The following is a 24,688-nucleotide window of genomic DNA, read 5'->3' on the forward strand; positions in this document are numbered from 1 at the left end:
AGCGTAAACATTGGAGGATTGAATAGTGGAAAAATGTTGTGTGGAGTAATGAATCACGGTACACAATGTGGCGATCCGATGGCAGGGCGTGGGTATGGTGAATGCCCGGTGAGTGTCATCTGCCAGCTTGTGTAGCGCCAACAGTAAAATTTGGAGGCAGTGGTGTTATGGTATGGTCATGTTTTTCATGGAGGGGGCTTGCACCCCTTGTTGTTTTGCATGGCACAGGCCGACACTGATGTTTTAAGCATCTTCTTGCTTCCCACTGTTGAAGAGCAATTCGGGGACGGCGACTGCATCTTTCAACACGATCCAGCACCTGTTCATAATGCACGGCCAGTGGTGGAGTGGTTACACGACAATAGCATCCCTGTAATGGACTGGCCTGCACAGAATCCTGACCCGAATCCTATAGCACACCTTTGGCATGTTTTGGAACGCTGATTTCATGCCAGGCCTCACCGAGCGACATCAATGCCTCTCTCCAGTCCAACACTCCGTAAAGAATGGGCTGCCATTCCTCAAGAAACCTTCCAGCACCTGATTGAACGTATGCCTGCAAGAGTGGAAGCTGTCATCAAGGCTAAGGGTGGGCCAACACCATATTGAATTCCAGCATTACCAATGTAGGGCACCACGAACTTGTAAGTCATTTTCAGACAGGTGTCCGGATACTTTTGATCACACAGTATAGTCAAGGTGACACACTGAACACAGAATTGTTAGGCACTCCCAAATAATAACCTAACACGTGCATGTACAAGTGAGAGGCAAACAGATGGAAGGAAGGAAAATAAAGAGTTTACCATCTCACCAATAATAAGGTCATGAGATACAAAGTATAAACTCTGAAAGTACAAGAATAGGGCTGAAAACCAGCCATGATCTTTTCAAGGAAACCATTCTGACACTGTCTAAATCATTGTTGTGGAATGGACGACTAAAAATTGGCTCCTCTTGAGCAGTAGTCCTGTGCCTTAACCACAGTGCCACTCACTCGGTAGACAAATATATGTGATATTCACAAGTATAAAAGCAGATATCAGAAGCATAGACTGCATGCTGTTGAGAGAAACTACAATTTTAGAAATAAACCAGTAACACCACCTCCAACTCTATAAAGAATCAAACTCATATGTACAAAACAGCTTCAAACATCTGATTGTACATGAGTTAATGTGTTAAATATTTGACATTAAGCATGTAGAACCTTTATGGTTGGAGATTCAAAACTCTAACTGTGTGTCTTACAGGCTAATGATAAAGTGCATGAGGTTTGACATTATGTTTACAAGTTCTTTGAAGTTTCTAAGCGCTCTCTGTTACGGTGTAAAGTCAAGCACCGGCACACGAGTCGGGAATGATAGAGAAGAGATGGCTGTGAGAATACATCAGCCAATCGCACGCTGACCGACCCCTCTCTAGGACGACAATGTGACAGCAGCGGCCCCTATGTGAAGAGGACATTAGTGCCGTGACCGACTGGTGATGCCCAGTTTAATAGCAGCTTCAAGATTAGGCTCTTCTATAGCAGTGTCAACTCTAGTTACTTCGCTTTTACACTCTATGTAGCATAGACTTGAAATTGTTTATACTGAAGAAGACTGATTATTTGCTTGTGACACATCTGTGTAATTGCAAAAGTTAAGTATTGTAATTTTCTTTTTGTAATAAAACTCATTAATACAATTTGTTTGAATGTCTATCTAGCGAACCGAGAATGCAGGCTTCCTAGACACCACACTCTCATTATCAAACACTGGATGAGTATGTCTGCATAATTTGTGCACCATTTTAAGAAAATCCTGTCACAGACTTATCTCACCCCATTAAGGGCTGAGTCACCTGTGAAAGCAGCCACATTGTATACCAGCTCTGCTGCAAACATTGCACAGCTTTTTATATTGGTATGCCTAACAACAAGCTGTCCACCAGGATTAACGGTCACTGCCAAGCTGTGGCCAAGAGCAAAGCAGTCCGCCCTTTGGCACAACATGCGGCTGAACATAAAATGCTTGATTACAATGGTTGTTTCACAACCTCAGCCATCTGGATCCCACCCTCCATCTACAGCTTCTCTGAACTGTACAGATGGGATTTATCCTTATGACACATTCTCTGCTCCCGAAATTATTCTGACCTCAGCCTACAGGAACCTGTTGCACCCACACAACACACCCAACAATTTCTGACCCCTCTGTGTTTTCACCTCCTCCCTTTTCACGTCTCCTCACCCTCACTGTGTGCTGTCCCCTGCCCATGCACTCATCCATCCTTCCTCCTTCCCTGCTCCTCCCCTTTTCCACACCCTTCCGCCACCCCAACCTCCCGATGCTGCACATGGCAGCCTCACCAGGCTGTCAGTCTGTGCATCCAACATCAGACAGCAATTTTATCTCCACCCACCCATACTCTGCTATCCCTTCCCCTTCCCTGCCCCACTCCAGACTGCTATTTACATGACAGTCGCATTCCGGTAAGAGCTGTCGGTGTTAGTGGTCATGTGTGGATGAGGTATGCTTGCTTGTGTGAATATGTATCTGTCTCTCTCTCTCTCTCTCTCTCTCTCTCTCTCTCTCTCTCTGTTTTTGTGTGTGTGTGTGTGTTTTTCCTTTGCAGAAGAAGACTTTGGCTGAGAACTATAATGCGTAACAGTCTTCTCAATGTGCCTGTGCGCTACTCAATGAGCCATCTATACACTGAATAGCAATCTATATTTTTCCTAATATTATTAATATTTCAACCTGGAGTTTCCATTGTTTCATTTCAAGAAAAGCTAATTTTTCATGGATCTCAGTGTTTTTGACGTCATACCTCCTGAAACATGTCATACTATGAGACAAGTTTGCTTGTACATTGAGTGGTGTATGTGGATATTGTCTGAAAAATATGTCATGAAGAGTAAGTAGTAGAGAAAAAAATAAATTAAAAACATCACGTGTGCTAAAATGTAGTAAGCAAAAAAACTATTTTCTTTCATTCTGTATGTGTGTGTGTGGCGGGGGGGGGGGGGGGGGGGGGTCAGCGAGGAAAATGTTTTGAAAGTTCATTGGAAGTCACTAAGTTCTCTTTCTCAAATACTGGATGAGTATAGTCTGGGTAATTTACACACCATGACTTACACTACCTTAAGACACATACACACTTTCTGACTTTAATAATTGCCTTATTATGTAAAATCTTTAATGTAAGATTTATTTATGAGTAGATCATAACACCATTTTAAATTTGATCAATAATTATATGCAACCTGCAACCAGGGTCCCCCACCATTTTAGCTATTTAGTTATATACCATTTTAGCTATTTAGTGACATAAATCCTCCCCATGAACCATGGACCTCACCACTGGTGGGGAGGCTTGCATGCCTCAGCGATACAGATAGCCGTACCGTAGGTGCAACCACAACGGAGGGGTATCTGTTGAGAGGCCAGACAAACGTGTGGTTCCTGAAGAGGGGCAGCAGCCTTTAAGTAGTTGCAGGAGCAACAGTCTGGATGATTGATTGATCTGGCCTTGTAACAATAACCAAAACGGCCTTGCTGTGCTGGTACTGTGAACGGCTGAAAGCAAGGGGAAACTACAGCCATAATTTTTTCTGAGGGCATGCAGCTTTACTGTATGATGTTGGCGTCCTCTTGGGTAAAACATTCCGGAGGTAAAATAGTCCCCCATTCGGATCTCCGGGCAGGGACTACTCAGGAGGACATTGTTATCAGGAGAAAGAAAACTGGCGGTCTACGTGTCGGAGCGTGGAATGTCAGGTCCCTTAATGGGGCAGGTAGGTTAGAAAATTTAAAAAGGGAAATGGATAGGTTAAAGTTAGATATAGTGGGAATAAGTGAAGTTCGGTGGCAGGAGGAACAAGACTTCTGGCCAGGTGAATACAGGGTTATAAATACAAAATCAAATGGGGGTAATGCAGGAGTAGGTTTAACCCTCCCATTATCAGGCTTTTTCACACCTCTATTTTACCATGCGGGGTATTTGGACTACCCCAAAAGAGTTTTGTGTTTTATTGTAATATTTGTCTTCAGATTTCGTTATTTCCATTGAATGGGTTTATTTAGTATTGAAAAACATCTTTTCAGGTTATCAGAAGTATTTAATCAGATCACAGATACAAAGTACAAAAAAACTTTTATATCTTTCACTAAATTCAATACTCAACAAACAGGAAATTGATAATCTATGTACCTCAACAGTCACTGCAGTAAAAAACACAAGACTTTTTTCAACTTTTCAGTCAAGTACATGTTTGCACTGCATGCACTTCACAGTAACAGTTTCTTCTCTGTGTATATTACAAACAGGTTTCTTGCACGTTACACAACAGAATCTTGTTTTCCAATCTTTGTTTCTTTTGCAATCTTGACATCGTTGTGGCGTTGGTAACTTGGAACACTGGGTCTGGATCACAGCTGTAGGAATTGCAATACCACAAGCTTTCAGGGCATCTTGTACATCTTTATGAAGACCGTTGATATTTTTGGCTCTTTCTTCCATGTTGCCTTTGCCAAGTCCAAATGCCAGTTCAGTCGTAAAGAGTTTACATCGGTTTCGGTTATTCTTCTGCCATTCAGGAAATCTTCGAGTGCACAGAATACATGCATTCAGTGCTGCATTATCTATCATTTCCATGAAGATTCTTAGTGGCCACCGCCTCATTCCTCTAACACAACTGTATTCTCTTGTCATTTTGTCCCCATTATCTACAGCACCTTTGGTTTTATTGTAGTGCAGTATGATTTCGGGTTTGTGTTCACTTTCTTCACCACTCACTTGTCTCTCATTATGCTGAGTAGAGAGTAGTATTACTTCCTTTCCCTTCTTTGGAACATAGGAAACTAGGGTCAAGTCATTTATGAAACCAAACATTGGAGAGTGAACTTTTCTCTTTTTGTTTGGCAAGAATTCCTTCGAAATCTCTTGCTTATTGGAACGCAAGGTGCCAACCAACGTCGTGTTTCGTTTAAGTAGTTCAGCAGCCAACGGAAAACTGGTGAAAAAATTATCAGTTGTTACACCATGACCGTTATTCAGAAATGGTTCCATCAGATCCAAAACAACTCTCTGTCCTTGAGTCACTTCCCGAGTGCTGTCCACCATTCCTGTGTAAACTTGGATCCGTAATAAGTAAGATGTCTTCACATCTTCATTACGTTCGAGTATAATGACTTTTCTGGAGACTAGAAATCTACTCTGCAGGAATCAGCATGGGTTTCGAAAAAGACGGTTGTGTGAAACCCAGCTCGCACTATTCGTCCAAGAGACTCAGAGGGCCATAGACACGGGTTCACAGGTAGATGCCGTGTTTCTTGACTTCCGCAAGGCGTTCAATACAGTTCCCCACAGTCGTTTAATGAACAAAGTAAGAGCATATGGACTATCAGACCAATTGTGTGATTTGATTGAAGAGTTCCTAGATAACAGAACGCAGCATGTCATTCTCAATGGAGAGAAGTCTTCCGAAGTAAGAGTGATTTCAGATGTGCCGCAGGGGAGTGTCATAGGACCGTTGCTATTCACAATATACATAAATGACCTTGCGGATGACATCGGAAGTTCACTGAGGCTTTTTGCAGATGATGCTGTGGCGTATCGAGAGGTTGTACAATGGAAAATTGTACTGAAATGCAGGAGGATCTGCAGCGAATTGACGCATGGTGCAGGGAATGGCAATTCAATCTCAATGTAGACAAGTGTAATGTGCTGCGAATACATAGAAAGATAGATCCCTTACCATTTAGCTACAAAATAGCAGGTCAGCAACTGGAAGCAGTTAATCCCATAAATTATCTGGGAGTACGCATTAGGAGTGATTTAAAATGGAATGATCATATAAAGTCGATCGCCGGTAAAGCAGATGCCAGACTGAGATTCATTGGAAGAATCCTAAGGAAATGCAATCCGAAAACAAAGGAAGTAGGTTACATTACCCTTGTTCGCTCACTGCTTGAATACTGCTCAGCAGTGTGGGATCCGTACCAGATAGGTTTGATAGAAGAGATAGAGAAGATCCAATGGAGAGCAGTGCGCTTCGTTACAGGATCATTTAGTAATCGCAAAAATTTTACGGAGATGATAGATAAACTTCAGTGGAAGACTCTGCAGGAGAGACGCTCAGTAGCTCGGTACGGGCTTTTGTTAAGGTTTCAAGAACATATCTTCACCGGAGAGTCAAGCAGTATATTGCTCCCTCCTACGTATATCTCGCAAAGAGACCATGAGGATAAAATCAGGGAGATTAGAGCCCACACAGAAGCATACCGACAATCCTTCTTTCCACGAACAATACGAGACTGGAATAGAAGGGAGAACCGATGGAGGTACTCAGGGTACCCTCCGCCACACACCGTCAGGTGGCTTACAGAGTATGGATGTAGATGTAGATGTAGATCAGCACAAACCCAGATTTTAATGCCATACTTGCCAGGCTTGCTCTTCATATAAACCCTAAAAGGGCAGTTTCCTCGGTACGTTACTAATTGTTCATCAATAGTCGCATATTCATAAGGATAGAAGTTCTTGCACAAGTTAGATTGAAATTTGTCGAACACTACCCTGATGGCTTGTAGCTTGTCCTTGGTTTCTTCAATTCTCTGTGCTCTTGTGTCTCTGTTGTCAAATCGCAGGAATTTGAGTATAGACAAAAATCGGTTTCTGGACATGGCAGCAGAAAAGAATGGTTGCCGAAAGGCAACATTACCTCCCCACAGATCGGAAGCACTTGTGCGATGTCCATGAGATCGACCAGCTCCTATTAGAATTGCTAATACAGTGTACACTTCAGTTGCATTTATATCTCTCCATGTCATTTTGTTCAAAGAATGAGCTGCATTCCACAAAAAAATTACTCGTTTGGCTTCCCTATTCGTTTCTTCTACAATGCTGCTCACATTTTTTGCTGAGATAAATAATAAAAATGACTCTGTTATTGTTTTGATTGTTTTTCCGTCATTCACTGGGCCCGGTGTTACTTTCAAAATATTGTGACGTTGACGCCGCCCACCTTCATCTACATCTACATTTATACTCCGCAAGTCACTCAACGGTGTGTGGCGGAGGGCACTTTACGTGCCACTGTCATTACCTCCCTTTTCTGTTCCAGTTGCGTATGGTTCGCGGGAAGAACGACTGTCTGAAAGACTCCGTGCGCGCTCAAATCTCTCTAATTTTACATTCGTGATCTCCTCGGGAGGTATAAGTAGGGGGAAGCAATATATTCGATACTTCATCCAGAAACGCACCCTCTCGATACCTGGCGAGCAAGCTACACCGCGATGCAGAGCACCTCTCTTGCAGAGTCTGCCATTTGAGTTTGCTAAACATCTCCGTAACGCTATCACAGTTACCAAATAACCCTGTGACGAAATGCGCCGCTCTTCTTTGGATCTTCTCTATCTCTTCCGTCAACCCGATCTGGTACGGATCCCACACTGATGAGCAATACTCAAGTATAGGTCGAATGAGTGTTTTGTAAGCCACCTCCTTTGTTGATGGACTACATTTTCTAAGGACTCTCCCAATGAATCTCAACCTGGTACCCGCCTTACCAACAATTAATTTTATATGATCATTCCACTTCAAATTGTTCTGCACGCATACTCCCAGATATTTTACAGAAGTAACTGCTACCAGTGTTTGTTCCGCTATCATGTAACCACCTTTTGGTGGTTCACTAAAAAATTGTAGTCCACTTCTAGAAACAAACAAATCTCCATTGTCTATGTCTTCTTCTCCTTCTTCATCATCATCTTCTTCTTCTTCTACTTGTTCATGTGAATGTGTAGTGTCTTCTGATATTTCATCATCTGCTTCTATGATATGGTCTTTGTCAAGAGGTTCCATATATTCATTCAGTTCATTATCAATGTTCCATTCATTTTCGTCACTGACATCAGAATTGTATAGAATTTCCATTGTCTCTTCGCTAGAAAGTCCTTTGGACATCCTTACTTGCAGATGAAATACTGACACGTGTAATGTCAGCTCAACAGTGAACGTCAAATTCAACTCAACAATAGTAACCAGCAACAATAAAAAACATTGGATCTATGGCAAAACTCAACAAAGAAGATGAATGACAGATATATGTCCCAAAATCTTCTTTTTCTACAAATAAGAAAATAAGACGTTTCACACCAAGCAGGTAGTCTCACAATCACACCAATAAATGACTTGAATAACAATGGTAAAGCCAAAAAAATTAGACAGTCGTGAGTGTGAATTCAATGTCAATCATTTTAGTACAAAGTCATGAAACCACAGGCATGTGGCCCTTCAGATAACATTATTATAGAGAAAAAAATCAACATGGGATAGTAAGAATACCCCACTTGGTAATGTGAGGGTTAATAATGAATAAAAAAATAGGAATGCGGGTAAGCTACTACAAACAGCATGGTGAACGCATTATTGTGGCCAAAACAGATACGAAGCCGATGCCTACCACAGTAGTACAAGTTTATACGCCAACTAGCTCCGCAGATGACGAAGAGATTGATGCTATGTATGATGAGATAAAATAAATTATTCAGATAGTGAAGGGAGACGAAAATTTAATAGTCATGGGTGACTGGAACTCGATAGTAGGAAAAGGAAGAGAAGAAAACATAGGCAAATATGGAATGGGGTTAAGGAATGAAAGAGGAAGCTGCCTGGTAGAATTTTGCACAGAGCACAACTTAATCATAGCTAACACTTGGTTCAAGAATCATGAAAGAAGGTTGTATACATGGAAGAAGCCTGGAGGAACTGGAAGGTTTCAGATTATATAATGGTGAGACAGAGATTAAGGAACCTGGTTTTAAACTGTAAGACATTTCCAGGGGGCAGATGTGGACTCTGACCACAATCTGATGGTTATGAACTGTGGATTAAAACTGAAGAAACTGCACAAAGGTGGGAATTTAAGGAGATGGGACCTGGATAAACTGACTAAACCAGAGGTTGTACAGACTTTCAGGGAGAGCATTAGGGAACGACTGACAAGAATGGGTATCTGTGAGAGATGAAATAGTGAAAGCAGCAGAGGATCAAGTAGGTAAAAAGATGAGGGCTAATAGAAATCCTTGGGTAACAGAAGAGATATTGAATTTAACTGATGACAGGGGAAAATATAAAAATGCAGTAACTGAAGCAGGCAAAAAGGAATAGAAACGTCTCAAAAATGAGATTGACAGGAAGTGCAAAATGGCTAAACAGGGATGGCTAGAGGACAAATGTAAGGATGTAAAGGCGTATATCACTAGGGGTAAGATAGATACTGCCTATAACAAAATTAAAGCGACCTTTGGAGAAAAGAGAACCACTTGCATGAATATCGAGATCTCAGATGGAAACCCAGTTCTAAGCAAAGAAGGGAAAGCAGAAAGGTGGAAGGAGTATATAGAGGGTCTATACAAGGGAGATGTACTTGAGGACAATATTATGGAAATGGAAGAGGATGTTGATGAAGATGAAACGGGAGATACAATACTGCGTGAAGAGTTTGACAGAGCATGGAAAGACCTGAGTCGAAACAAGGCCCAGCGAGTAGACAACATTCCATTAGAACTACTGACGGCCTTGGGAGAGCCAGTCCTGACAAAACTCTACCATCAGTTGAGCAAGATGTATGAGACAGGGGAAATACCCTCAGACTTCAAGAAGAATAGAATAATTCCTATCCCAAAGAAAGCAGGTGTTGACAGATGTGAAAATTACCAAACTGTCAGTTTAATAAGTCACGGCTGCAAAATACTAACGCGCATTCTTTACAGACGAATGGAAAAACTGGTAGAAGCCGACCTCAGGTAACATCAGTTTGGATTTTGTAGAAATGTTAGAACATGTGAGGCAATACTGACCCTACGACTTATCTTAGAAGAAAGATTAAGGAAAGGCACACATACGTTTCTAGCATTTGTAGACTTAGAGAAAGCTTTTGACAATGTTCACTGGAATACTCTCTTTCACATTCTAAAGGTGGCAGGGGTAAAATACAGGGAGCGAAAGGCTATTTACAATTTGTACAGAAACCAGATGGCAGTTATAAGAGTCGAGGAGCACGAAAGGGAAGCAGTGGTTGGGAAGGGAGTGAGACAGGGTTGCAGCCTCTCCCCGATGTTATTCAATCTGTATATTGAGCAAGCAGTAAAGGAAACAAAAGAAAAATTCGGAGTAGGAATTAAAATCCATGGAGAAGAAATAAATACTTTGTGCTTCACTGAGGACATTTAATTCTGTCAGAGACAGCAAAGGGCCTGGAAGGGCATCTGAACAGAATGGTCAATGTCTTGAAAGGAGGATATAATATGGACATCAACAAAAGCAAAACGAGGATAATGGAATGTAGTGGAATTAAATCTAGTGATGCCGAGAGAGTTAGATTAGGGTGGTTGGTTGGTTGGTTCTGGGGGAGGAGACCAGACTGCGAGGTCATCGGTCTCATCGGATTAGGGACAGATGGGGAAGGAAGTCGGCCGTGCCCTTTGAAAGGAACCATCCCGACATTTGCCTGGAGCGATTTAGGGAAATCACGGAAAACCTAAATCAGGATGGCCGGACGCAGAATTGAACCGTCGTCCTCCCGAATGCGAGTGCAGTGTGCTAACCACTGTGCCACCTCACTCGGTCGTTAGATTGGGAAATGAGATGCTTAAAGTAGTGAAACAGTTTTGCTCTTTGGGGAGCAAAATAACTGATGATGGTTGAAGTAGAGAGGATATAAAATGTAGACTGGCAATGGCAAGGAAAGCGTTTCTGAAGAAGAGGAATTTGTTAACATCGAGTATAGATTTAAGTGTCAGGAAGTCGTTTCTGAAAGTATTTGTATGGAGTATAGCCATGTATGGAAGTGAAACGTGGACGATAATTAGTTTAGACAAGCGAGAGAATAGAAGCTTTCGAAATGTGATGCTACAGAAGAATGCTGAAGATTAGATGGGTAGATCACATAACTAATGAGGAGGTATTGAATAGAACTGGGGAGAAGACAAATTTGTGGCACAACTTGACTAGAAGAAGGGATCACTTTGTAGGACATATTCTGAGGCATCATGGGATCAGCAGTTTAGTATTGGAGGGCAGCTTGGAGCGTACAAATCGTAGAGGGAGACCAAGAGATGAATACACTAAATAGATTCAGAATGATTTAGGTTGCAGTAGGTACCGGGAAATGAAGAAGCTTGCACAGGATAGATTAGCATGGAGAGCTGCATCAAACCAGTCTCTGAACTGAAGACCACAACAACAACAGTGATGTAGATGTTAATCTGATGAAAATTGCCCAAGACTGGATGCATGGCCTATAGTAATTCTGAATTCATCCTGCACTGTACTATGTAGCGCTTCTTGCTATTTCTTTTCATGCAAAATCATTGGAAATTTCACAACTTGAATACATATATTTTGAAAATTTAATTTAAACAGTGTTCAAATGCTGTAGGTCACCCATGGAGAAAATATAAACTTGCAAGTCAATAAAGAAACATCTCAGAATACACATAGAGAAGTACAGTACAATTGTCATCTCCGGAATTCACTCCCTTATCATTTGCATCTTCATGTATGATACACATCAGACTACAATTCTCAGTTCTAATACATTTACATGTTATCAGAAAATTGCATTTCAGTAATATAATAATGCAAATTTACCTGTGCTTTGTAGGAGAATCTAAATGAGACCTGCACATATGAAATACAATATTTTCACCTTGGTCACACTCGTATATAGATAGCTTATTAATTAACTCCAAAACGGCTTTTGACTATCAGGTCATTTTCAGGTTGTTCATAATGAGGTGCTACCTAAGTATTGTAGGTAAGTTCCCCATGTCATATACGTATTTTATAAAAGCACGTTTGTGACTCAAGTGTTATGAAAATCACATATAGCGAAACCTCTCGAGAAGACCACCCCTTTAAGCCAACCCACTCTCTAAACAACCATACTTTTAAGGAGTGGACATAAACTTCCTTAGGACCAAAGCATTTTCATCCCCTTTAAATGACAATCTTTTTTCCTGACCAACAACTACTCTTTAGCTAACATCTACATCTACATGACTACTCTGCAATTCACATTTAAGTGCTTGGCAGAGGGTTCATCGAACCATAATCATACTATCACTCTACCATTCCACTCCTGAACAGCGCGTGGGGAAAACGAACACCTAAACCTTTCTGTTCAAGCTCTGATTTCTCTTATTTTATTTTGATGATCATTCCTACCTATGTCGGTTGGGCTCAACAAAATATTTTCGCATTCGGAAGAGAAAGTTCGTGAATGAAATTTCGTAAATAGATCTCGCCGCGATGAAAAACGTCTTTGCTGTAATGACTTCCATCCCAATTCGTGTATCATATCTGCCACACTCTCTCCCCTACTACGTGATAATACAAAACGAGCTGCCCTTTTTTGCACCCTTTCGATGTCCTCCGTCAATCCCACCTGGTAAGGATCCCACACCTCGCAGCAATATTCTAACAGAGGACGAACGAGTGTAGTGTAAGCTGTCTCTTCAGTGGACTTCTTGCATCTTCTAAGTGTCCTGCCAATGAAACGCAACCTTTGGCTCGCCTTCCCCAGAATATTATCTATGTGGTCTTTCCAACTGAAGTTGTTCGTAATTTTAACACCCAGGTACTTAGTTGAATTGACAGCCTTGAGAATTGTACTATTTATCGAGTAATCGAATTCCAATGGATTTCTTTTGCAACTCATGTGGATCACCTCACACTTTTCGTTATTTAGCGTCAAGTGCCACCTGCCACACCATACAGCAATCTTTGCTAAATCGCTTTGCAACTGATACTGGTCTTCGGATGACCTTACTAGACGGTAAATTACAGCATCATCTGCGAACAACCTAACAGAACTGCTCAGATTGTCACCCAGGTCATTTATATAGATCAGGAACAGCAGAGGTCCCAGGACGCTTCCCTGGGGAACACCTGATATCACTTTAGTTTTACTCGATGATTTGCCATCTATTACTACGAACTGCGACCTTCCTGACAGGAAATCACGAATCCAGTCGCACAACTGAGACGATACCCCATAGGCCCGCAGCTTGATTAGAAGTCGCTTGTGAGGAACGGTGTCAAAAGCTTTCTGGAAATCTAGAAATACGGAATCAACTTGAGATCCCCTGTCGATAGCGGCCATTACTTCGTGCGAATAAAGAGCTAGCTGCGTTGCACAAGAACGATGTTTTCTAAAACCATGCTGATTAAGTATCAATAGATCGTTCCCTTCGAGGTGATTCATAAGATTGAATACAGTATATGCTCCAAAACCCTACTGCAAACCGACGTCATTGATATAGGTCTGTAGTTAGATGGATTACTCCTACTACCCTTCTTAAACACTGGTGCGACCTGCGCAATTTTCCAGTCTGTAGGTACAGATCTATCGGTGAGCGAGCGGTTGTATATGATTGCTAAGTAGGGAGCTATTGTATCAGCGTAATCTGAAAGGAACCTAATCGGTATACAATCTGGACCTGAAGACTTGCCCGTATCAAGCGATTTGAGTTGCTTCGCAACCCCTAAGGTATCTGCTACTAAGAAACTCATGCTAGCAGCTGTTCGTGTTTCAAATTCTGAAATATTCCATTCATCTTCCCTGGTGAAGGAATTTCGGAAAACTGCGTTCAATAACTCCGCTTTAGCGGCACAGTCGTGGGTTACAGTACCATCGGCACTGCGCAGCAAAGGTATTGACTGCGTCTTGCCGCTTGTGTACTTTACATAAAGACCAGAATTTCTTCGGATTTTCTACCAAATTTCGAGACAATGTTTCGTTGTGGAACCTATTAAAGGCATCTCGCATTGAAGTCCGTGCCAAATTTCGTGCGTCTGTAAATTTTAGCCAATCTTCGGGATTTCGCGTTCTTCTGAACTTCGCATGCTTTTTCCGTTGCCTCTGCAACAGAGTTCGGACCTGTTTTGTGTACCACGGGGAATCAGTTCCATCTCTTACCAATTTATGAGGTATGAATCTCTCAATTGCTGTTGCTACTATATCTCTGAATTTGAGCCACATCTCGTCTACATTTGCATAGTCAGTTCGGAAGGAATGGAGATTGTCTCTTAGGAAGGCTTCTAGTGACACTTTATCCGCTTTTTTAAATAAAATTATTTTGCGTTTGTTTCTGGTGGATTTGGAAGAAACGGTATTGAGCCTAACTACAACGACCTTGTGATCACTAATCCCTGTATCAGTCATGATGTTCTCTATCAGCTCTGGATTGTTTGTGGCTAAGAGGTCAAGTGTGTTTTCGCAACCATTTACAATTCGCGTGGGTTCATGGACTAACTGCTCGAAATAATTTTCAGAGAAAGCATTTAGGACAATCTCGGAAGATGTTTTCTGCCTGCCACCGGTTTTAAACAAGTATTTTTGCCAACATATCGAGGGAAGGTGGAAGTCCCCACGAACTATAACCGTATGAGTGGGGTATTTATTTGTTACGAGACTCAAATTTTCTCTGAACTGTTCAGCAACTATATCATCGGAGTCTGGGGGTTGGTATAAGGAGCCAATTATTAACTTAGTTCGGCTGTTAAGTATAACCTCCACCCATACAAATTCACGCGGAGTATCTTACTTCGACTTCACTACAAGATAAACCACTACTGACAGACACAAACACTCCACCACCAATTCTGCCTAATCTATCTTTCCTGAACACCGTCTGAGACTTCGTAAAAATTTCTGCAGAACTTATTTCAGACTTTAGCCAGCTTTCTGTACCTATAACGATTTCAGCTTCTGTGCTTTCTATTAGCGCTTGAAGCTCAGGGACTTTCCCAGCACAACTACAACAATTTACAACTACAATTCCGACTGTTCCTTGATCCAAGCACGTCCTGTATTTGCCATGCACCCTTTGAGATTGCAGCCCACCCCGTACTTTCCCGAGGCCTTCTAACCTAAAAAACCGCCCAGTCCACGCCACACAGCCTCCACTACCCGTGTAGCCACCAGCTGAGTGTAGTGAACTCCTGACCTATTCAGCGGAACCCGAAACCCCACCACCCTATGGCGCAAGTCAAGGAATCTGCAGCCAACACGGTCGCAAAACCGTCTAAGCCTCTGATTCAGACCCTCCACTTGGCTCTGCACCAAAGGTCCGCAGTCGGTTCTGTCAACGAAGCTGCAGATGGTGAGCTCTGCCTTCATCTCGTAAGCAAGACCGGCAGCCTTCACCAAATCAGATAGCCGCTGGAATCCAGAGAGAATTTCCTCAGATCCAAAGTGACACACGTCATTAGTGCCGACATGTGCCACCACCTGCAGCTAGCTGCATCCTGTGCTCTTCATGGCATCCGGAAGGACCCTTTCCACATCAGGAATGACTCCACCCGGAATGCACACTGGATTTCTTCCCCTCCTTAGCCACCATACCCCTAAGAGGCCCCATTACGCGCCTAACATTGGAGCTCCCAACTACCAATAAGCCCACCCTCTGTGATTGCCCAGACCTTGAAGGCTGAGAATCATCCTCTGAAACAGGGCAGGCAGCCAGAGACAGTGCCTGAAACCTGTTTGTCAGACGCACCGGGGAGGCTTTCTGATCAGCCTCCGGGGACGTCTTTCGCTGCCTGCCACGCCTTGGAATGACCTCCCAATCAACCACAGGCGAGAGCTCAGCCCCACTGCGGGCAGCAACCGGGGCAACCACAGCGGCAGACCGATCTGGGGACAGACGGGACGAGGTTGACATCCCCGTGATACCCAAGTCCGGCTCCCCACAGTGGTGCCCATTGGCAACAGCCTCAAGCTGCGCGACCAAAGTCAGCGCCGCTTGCAGCTGTGAGCGAAGGGATGCCAACTCAGCCCTCATCCGAACACAGCAATCACCATTCTAATCGATGTTGAACAACAGTTACTGAAACACAAGTCAGTGCCTAGATAACGCAAGAGAAACACGCAAAGAATGTATTAACTAACCTGTACAAATGCCTAATGACTGCGCTACAATCTGCCTGAATTTATGATTACAGTAACTAAAATTCAAAATTACACCTCCTATACGAAACTCTCACGCAATTTAAGTAAGAATCTACGAAGTAAACACTAAAGCGCGATGCTACAACTCTCAAATACTATAATACGCCCGAAATTTATGAATTAAACAATGCAAGTATCCAAAAACATGCAAAGAAATTAAGAATTAAACTATGTAACAAATAAGTAAGCTAGGGGTATATGACTTGCTGCTGCAGCTGCTTATCCAACGGCGGCAGGGAGCACACTGGCTGTGACCAACCGACACTGACCGTTCAAAACAAAAACAGAAGACAGACGACTACGCGAATTTACACTATTCAGGTACTAAAGCGCGATGCTACAACTCTCAAATACTATAATACGCCCGAAATTTATGAATTAAACAATGCAAGTATCCAAAAACATGCAAAGAAATTAAGAATTAAACTATGTAACAAATAAGTAAGCTAGGGGTATACGACTTGCTGCTGCAGCTGCTTATCCAACGGCAGCAGGGAGCACGATGTCCTCCCTTTACGACAACTCAAATAATCGTAGAAGAGGGAATTACAATATTACTATAAGGTTTCTTGACATGAAAATCTCTAAAATTTTACTGTCATTTGTACTTCTGATAGAAAAAAGTTCTGATTTTTCCTCTGTAGTGAACAGTCATGGCTACTTCAGATAAAAGTAAACTTGTTCTTTCACTAGAACAGTAAATCTCTGTTAGTAAAGAGAGTGAAAAGGGAAAATCTCAGTGCTAACTGTGAAAAAGTCAACTGCAGAATACTATTGCAAATCACAGCAGGTACGTTAAGGAATGGGAAGAAAATGCCAACAAAAATTCAAAGAAAAGCTGGTGGCTACCATTTAAAGATGTTAATAATGCTGTTTTAGAGTGATTTAATACAGTACATGCCAAAGGATTGCCTATTAGTGGACTGATGCTATAAGAAAAAGCTCTTAAATCTGCTTCCAATTTTGGAATTCCTAATTTCAATGCAACCCTCCAGGCAACCACTTTCCCACAAAAATTCAAGTGGTTGGCTTAAAGAGGTTTCACTGTAATGACTAGTGGGTTCAGAAAGTCAACCAGTGAGACATCACACAACAAGATGTGGTTGAAACTTTTTATTTATCAGAGGGTTATAAATACTTTGTTTTGTTGACTTACAGGCAGAAACGACAGCTCAGCTCAGATCAGACTGTAACACCATGGATTTATATTATAATGTAATTCAAGGTAGAACTGAAACAGCTGTTGTTAGCACCTATGCACATGAACATAATGAACAAAACAGAAGTAAACTGACTAAAACCTATATGTAAAGTAAAATACTTAATTAAAACGGAATGTGTTAAAACAGAAAGTACAGTATAAAATTATAAAGATACTGTAAGAAGATGAATCTGTCATCAACATGGGAAGATTGGCTTGAAGACTACAGTGCTTTACAGACATGATCCTGTTGGTGGTGACATGCCCTTGACTTCCTCTGGCATTTTACTAACTTACTCTGCCATTTGCGCAACCCCCAGTTTAAAGTGGACTCTGACCCACAATGCAGTATGGTATTTTTCACATCAATGAACATTGCCAGACATGACAGAAGTGATAAGTGACAGACAAAAATACTAGGACTGGCCAGGGATTAAGCACCAGAACTATGGGGCTGTACTGAGGCATTTACTCACAGCACAACATGGGAAATATGTAACGCAAGCCTGCATACTAGCAGCAAAATGAGAAAATAAATATATCAATAAAAACAACTACAGTAAATATGTTGTGCTCAATTCTTACTACAAGTACTCCTTAATGTTATTTGCAGTGAAAGTTAAAAACTATTCCAACTGTACTGTGGTTCACACGACAATAATGCAAAACACACAAATAATTCTGTGAAGACACTGCCTCTTTGGTCTAGAGTTCAGAGTGGGGTTTTGTATTCTGGCAGAAACATCTATCACAATTTACTTGCAGATAATGTTCTTGCAGCCTTCAGCCCAAAGACTAGTTTGCTGCAGTTCTCCACACTAGCATATCCTGCACAGGCCTATTAGTCTCAGCTTAACTACTGCAACCTACAATCATTTGAACTCGATTACCGAGTAAAGTCTTCATCTCCATGTACAATTCCCCCCCCCCCCCCCCACTTTTTCCACGACCAAACCGACTATTTCTTGATGCCTCAAAAGCCTTCAGGTCCAGATTGTATACCAATTAGGTTCCTTTCAGATTATGCTGATACAATAGCTCCCTACTTAGCAATCATATACAACCGTTCACTCACTGATAGATCTGTACCTACAGATTAGAAAATTGCGCAGGTCGCACCAGTGTTTAAGAAGGGTAGGAGGAGTAATCCATCTAACTATAGACCTAAATCATTGACGTCGGTTTGCAGTAGGGTTTTGGAGCATATACTATATTCAAACATTATGAATCACCTCAAAGGGAAAGATCTATTGATACGTAATCAGCATGGTTTCAGAAAACATCGTTCTTGTGCAACACAGCTAGCTCTTTATTCGCACGAAGTAATGGCCGCTATCGACAGGGGATCTCAAGTTGATTCCGTATTTCTAGATTTCCGGAAAGCTTTTGACACTGTTCCTCACAGGCGATTTCTAATCAAGCTGCAGGCCTATGGGGTATCGTCTCAGTTGTGCGACTGGATTCGTGATTTCCTGTCAGGAAGGTCGCAGTTCGTAGTAATAGATGGCAAATCATCGAGTAAAACTGAGTTGGAAAGACCACATAGACAATATTGTGGGGAAGGCGAACCAAAGGTTGCGTTTCATTGGCAGGACACTTACAAGATGCAACAAGTCCACTAAAGAGACAGCTTACACTACACTCGTTCGTCCTCTGTTAGAATATTGCTGCGTGGTGTGGGATCCTTACCAGATGGGATTGACGGAGGACATCGAAAGGGTGCAAAAAAGGGCAGCTCGTTTTGTATTATCACGTAATAGGGGAGAGAGTGTGGCAGATATGATACGCGAGTTGGGATGGAAGTCATTAAAGCAAAGACGTTTTTCGTCGTGGTGAGATCTATTTACGAAATTTCAGTCACCAACTTTCTCTTCCGAATGCGAAAATATTTTGTTGAGCCCAACCTACATAGGTAGGAATGATCATCAAAATAAAATAAGAGAAATCAGAGCTTGAACAGAAAGGTTTAGGTGTTCGTTTTTCCCACGCGCTGTTCAGGAGTGGAATGGTAGAGAGAGAGTATGATTGTGGTTCGATGAACCCTCTGCCAAGCACTTACATGTGAATTGCAGAGTAGTCATGTAGATGTAGATGTAGATGTAGAATGTGTCCTATCAACCAATACCTTCTTTCAGTAAAGTTATGCCATAAATTTCAATTTTATCCAGTTTGATTCAGCACCACCTCATTAGATATTCAATCTACCTATCCAGTCTTCAGTACTGTCCTGTAGCAACACATTTCAGAACATTCTATTTTGTTCTTGCAGATGTAATGTAATAAATTGGGAATGCCTGAAAATTCAAAAGAAAATGAGAAACATATTATTAACCATTCCTTGAAATTAAATAATGATAATTATGTGAGCAATGCAAACCTTTGCTACTAATAAGTTAAGAAACAATGTTCAAGATCAGTTGGCATCTATTCCTCCAGCCTTTTGATAACTGTTATTCTCTGACAATTACAAGTGTGTCTGTGCAAATAACAATGACCTATCTCTCCTCATCTTCTCTAGGATGAGGCTAGCATAGTGGTTAACAATATCATATCTTTGAGCTCCTCTCTCTAAAGCTTCTATCCTCATGTTTTTCTCCCCTCGTCTTCTCAGCAAGTGGGTGCCTCAGATCCTGGGGTCTGAGTGACCTGTTTTTTTTTTTTTTTTTTTTTTTTTTTTTTTTTAACCTCCCCCAACCTATCACCCTTTTCCCCAAATTTGTAGCTCAATATTCTGCAAGTTAACAAATCTAGTTAAAAATACAGGAATGTACACTCAATAACTGGAAATGATTTAACAAGAAGCACACGTGATTAGTACATAAGGACAGATGCTTCCACTTAATGAATCACTAGCTTGAAAATTTATCAAACTGAAAATTTGTGGGGCAAAAGAGGCATATAAAAAGTAAGCCACATACTACTAAACTGCAGAAATATGGAATGTAACAAACAGGGACATGAACACAGAAAAGTAATGATATCCCTTTATGGTTTTCATGGTAAGGGATTCCTTTGTCTAAATAAAAAAAAAAAAAAAAAACATTGAAGGAACATGGACTTTTTAAATGATTAATGAGAACGGTCACTCAGAACTGAAGCCCAAGTCAGACACAGTTCTCTCTGCCACAGGCATATGAGTTAAGGGTTCTGAAAGATTGTGCATCTTTCTCTGTCTCCCAATGATTCTACCTGGGAAAGAGATACTCTTTCTAGTTTTACTTGACTGACATTTTCTTTCATTCTATACTGGTATATAAAATTTGTCACTCCTGTATCATAACATACAACAAATTAAAGCCCTCTTCAGACTTTTTCTGTCTGTATGTGAAGGCTAATCTTAGGAATTACTGTAGCGGCTTTGTTATGGTTTTCATTAGTAAACAGACTGATTCACAAGGAAAACTTGTGTGTATAATTTAATGCCACTAGGCCAGACAAGTTGTCTGGCCATAAATACTTAGTGCTACCTGTGCAAAGGCAGGACATATTGCTGGTGTACTATAATCGATCAAATGTGTAAAATCAGAACAGTGCTGTTGTTCAGTTTTATCTAATATTGTTGGATGACCATGGACGGCAACAGCAGTTGCTGATATCAACTGCACAAGAAATAAAACAAGCTTTTTGTATTCATGTATCACATAAAATGTATGGAAAAGAATAAGGTAAGCCTAGTGATACTTTTATCCATGTCAAATAACCAGTATACTAGTTATCAAACACAAATTCCCTGCAATATCTCACTTCTCATATTAAACAATGGAAAATCCAGAATGGAATAATGATGATATTATGAAAACGATAGATTGCTACCCACCATAAAGCTATGAGTAACAATCTATCCTTTTCAAAACAGTATCATTATTCTGTTCTGGCTATACGGTGAGTAGCAATCCATCACTTTCATAATAGTATCACTTTTCCTATTAGTTATATCTCCAAAAGTCTTTTCTTTTTCATCAGTAATGGTCGTATTTTTTTTATTTTATTTATCCATCTGTAGACAATAAATACTGCATGAATTTTGTCAAATATACATGTAAATTTTATGCTAGATCATTATAAGGAAATATATGCATAAAATAATACAAAGTCCGTCCTCCCTCGATCCCCTCTCCAAAATTTTGGTTGTGGCAACAGACTGATCTGTGGTGTAGCCAGAGTCTATGTTGGGTTGAAAGCTCATAATTTGGTTGTGAGCTGGTGAAGCCAACAAATGAGAATGCCAAATAAAGATTGTGGTAAAAGACTGGCCTTTAACATAGCCCAATATTTACATTTGTGCCATATTTAAACACTATTAATGCATTTTTCATCATAAGAACTAAAACTACAGTGTAAATCCAGGACACATATATTAGAGAATGGACAAGTCTTGAATAAATATTATGATGCTCATCCACTATGAAAAATGCAAGGTGGGGTAATTGTGTAACTTTTACCATACCATATACAGTAATAGGGTCATTGGAGGCATCTGTTTCCACCCATCGCCTGTGAGCCATGATGGAATTGTGTTGTGATGTATAATACCACTGTAGTGTGGTGTTTTTGAGTTGGTTCATGTCTGTAGATGTCCTGTTGCTGTATTTGATAGTGCCCTCTGGTGGTGGATGTTGCCATGTTGAGTCTGAAACACTCGTTATTGGGTTCATTTGAGTGTCAGTTATCACTATGGTGGTGTGTGTGTGTGTGTGTGTGTGTGTGTGTGTGTGTGTGTGTGTGTGTGTGTGTGTGTGTGTGTGTGAGGGGGGGGGGCGGGGGTGCCGGCAGGTACCCTACATGATTTTGTCGGGGGCTTTTGTTGGTAAGTAATTTTTATTTTGGTTTTATTCTATAGTAATTTCAATGTTTTGTGTGTTTTATATTTATAATATTGCAGTTGAGTTTTAATTGAGCTAGTGCATATAAAGGTTTTTTGAATATTTGGAATTTTGGTTTATGTGGGGCTTTGTGTGTTATGTAGGTGTGTGAAGTTTGTGATTGTCGTTTGCCAGTAGGTATTCAGAGCTGCATTTCAGCTATACATGTCACACAAATGTCCAAATCCATTTTTTGGAGTTGTAGGTGTTGGTTTTTTGGTATCAAGGACTTCTTTTGAGCTATATAGGTCAAGGGAAAGGTCTCCTTCTGCTTTTCAAAATTGAAGATGTTGGCTTTTTGGTATTGTGAGCTCTGTTTGGGCTGTATAGGTCGAGTGAACTGTATGATTCCTGCTGGTTTTGTGGCTGTAGCATTACGTCTTAAGCTGAAATTTGTTTTTTAATAATATTTGTTTTGGAATGATGTAGTGTTTTTTATGGTTGTATGTTTAGCTGGTCCCCACCCATCCTAACCCCCTATTTCCTGCAGTTGTTCAGTTACTTTCATTTTCTTGTTGGAGTGATATGTTCTTGTGTCATCTTTGTTTTGTTTGCATTTGTTGGCATGTGTGTAGTGAGGACTTCGTCGTCATTTTGTATACATTGGAAGTAGGCGTTTCCATCATATTGATGATGTCATGGGTCAATATAGTAAATATAATAAGGCAATTGGTAAATACATACCCATTGGCTCAATAAAGCTGAAAATTTTGTTCATGATTTTGAGTGCTGCATGATACTGCTTCAGGTGGTATAAGAGAACAGCTTGGTTATAATATATAACACAATGTTCTACATCTTCTAATGAATCCAGGTCTTCAATGTTGATATGAGCCTGAAATTGACAAGTGATGTTTACATATTTGTGAGAACTGGATGAAAGTAATAAATATCTTACTTTGTGAGCACTAAAACGAAAGTCAAGCACACATAAGATATTTTATAGCAGAAAATGTGGAGCAATTAAAAAACAAAAACACTGCACATTCCCCTTTCCCTCCCCACAGAATATTTTACTAGGGTGACTATAAGTGTTCCCATTTTTTCATGTGTGAATTTCTAAATTTGAGAATAGAGCAGCATGAAAACTAAAAGTCTTGAAAATAGTTTTCAAGTGATGTACACTTCTGCACTGTAATTTTTCGGAAGTTATTCTAGAACAAAGTAATAAGCACTGATGTAAACAACTCATTATACAATAGCGTGCTAAAAAGTACTTCCTCCAAATTTTTATTCTGTCCTCAAGATCAGGTGAGGTCTAACATGTTATGCATGTTACTCAGTCGACTTTCCTACTTCAATGATGCAAGTGGCAACCCTCTGTCGCTAGAGGACTCTGGGCTGTAGTGTGTAACATGCCAGTGTGTAAAATAATTATGTTGACATACTGTAAACTCAGAAAACTAAAAGCATGAATTTGAAGAGTTCATCCACACATGGAGCACCCTCTCCCTCAGCATGATAATGCCAGATCAAATACGTGCACTGCAACATCAGCAACAATCTGACGCCTTGGACTCACTGTTCTCAGTATTCCTCCATATTTCCCAACTTGGCCCCATCTGATTTTCATCTGTTTCCAAAACTTAAAAAAACACATTCAAGGACTTCACTTTGATTGTTATGAAGTCGTACAAGTATAGGTGAGGCTGTGATTCTGTCAACAAAGTCAAACATTCTACAGTGGCAGTATCAACAAACTGAACTTTTGTTGAGAGAAATGTGTTCATCGCCAGGGTGACTATGTTGAGAAATAAATATGTAAACATTAAGAATAAAGATGTAGAATAAAAAGCTTTAAGAGATTTCACATAAAAAGTTTGGATGCATTATTTTTTCGGAAATACGGAAGCGTCCGATCCCGCCCGTCCGCTTTGCCCCTGACGTCACAAATATGGTGGAAATGACCATAAACCACGATTCCAATACGGAGCATATATAGCCGTTACGTACACATTGTGAGGACGAAAATACATCGAAAAACAAACACACACACGTTCCACAAAAAGCCTAATGACACTAACGAGACAAGCGCGGGAAATAGGGGGTTTTGGGTGGGGACAAATTAAATATACACAACTTTGGACACACGACCCCATACAAAACCACGCAAAACGATGAAAAAAACTGACATCACAAAACTCCCCAAATACCACTAAACACATTATCATCTGGAATCGGACACTTCCCTTGACCTATATAGCTCAACAGCAGCTCCCGATCCCATAAATTAGGACCTAACACTTCCCTTGACCTAGGCCTATATAGCTCCAAAACATCTCCCGATACCAATACCAACATTCACAGCCACACATTGGGATCGAACACTTCCCTCCTTGACCTGCTATCCTTACGACATCTCCACATACAGCCGTCCCTGGTCCGAGACGCTGGAACTTTAAGTAAGCCTCATTTCTTCACTACATACTCAACACTTCACAACTTCACCCAAAAATCCGAATAGTTGAAGAAATTTTAGTAGAGACAACACACTGTCCCCCATCATAGCTGACAACCGAAAACTGTTGACCCTGTCAGGCATATCCATACCTACCAAAGACATAAAAAAAGCAATGTACCAAAATTCACAAACGACGCCACACTCGCAAACTAAACCAA

At 40.9% G+C, this 24,688-nt stretch overlaps 1 protein-coding gene across 1 annotated transcript in view; it reads right to left on the bottom strand.

Annotated features, from left to right (window-relative positions):
• Nucleotides 1-24,688, bottom strand: part of LOC126262848 (CCR4-NOT transcription complex subunit 10) — a 156,954-nt gene that overhangs the window by 129,422 nt on the left and 2,844 nt on the right. The window contains exon 2 of the mRNA XM_049959716.1: nt 22,754-22,904. Coding sequence (XP_049815673.1) covers nt 22,754-22,904 — 151 coding nt within the window. The remainder of the gene's footprint in view (nt 1-22,753; nt 22,905-24,688) is intronic.

Source organism: Schistocerca nitens, chromosome 6, assembly GCF_023898315.1.
Source record: "Schistocerca nitens isolate TAMUIC-IGC-003100 chromosome 6, iqSchNite1.1, whole genome shotgun sequence".
Lineage (NCBI taxonomy): Eukaryota > Metazoa > Arthropoda > Insecta > Orthoptera > Acrididae > Schistocerca > Schistocerca nitens.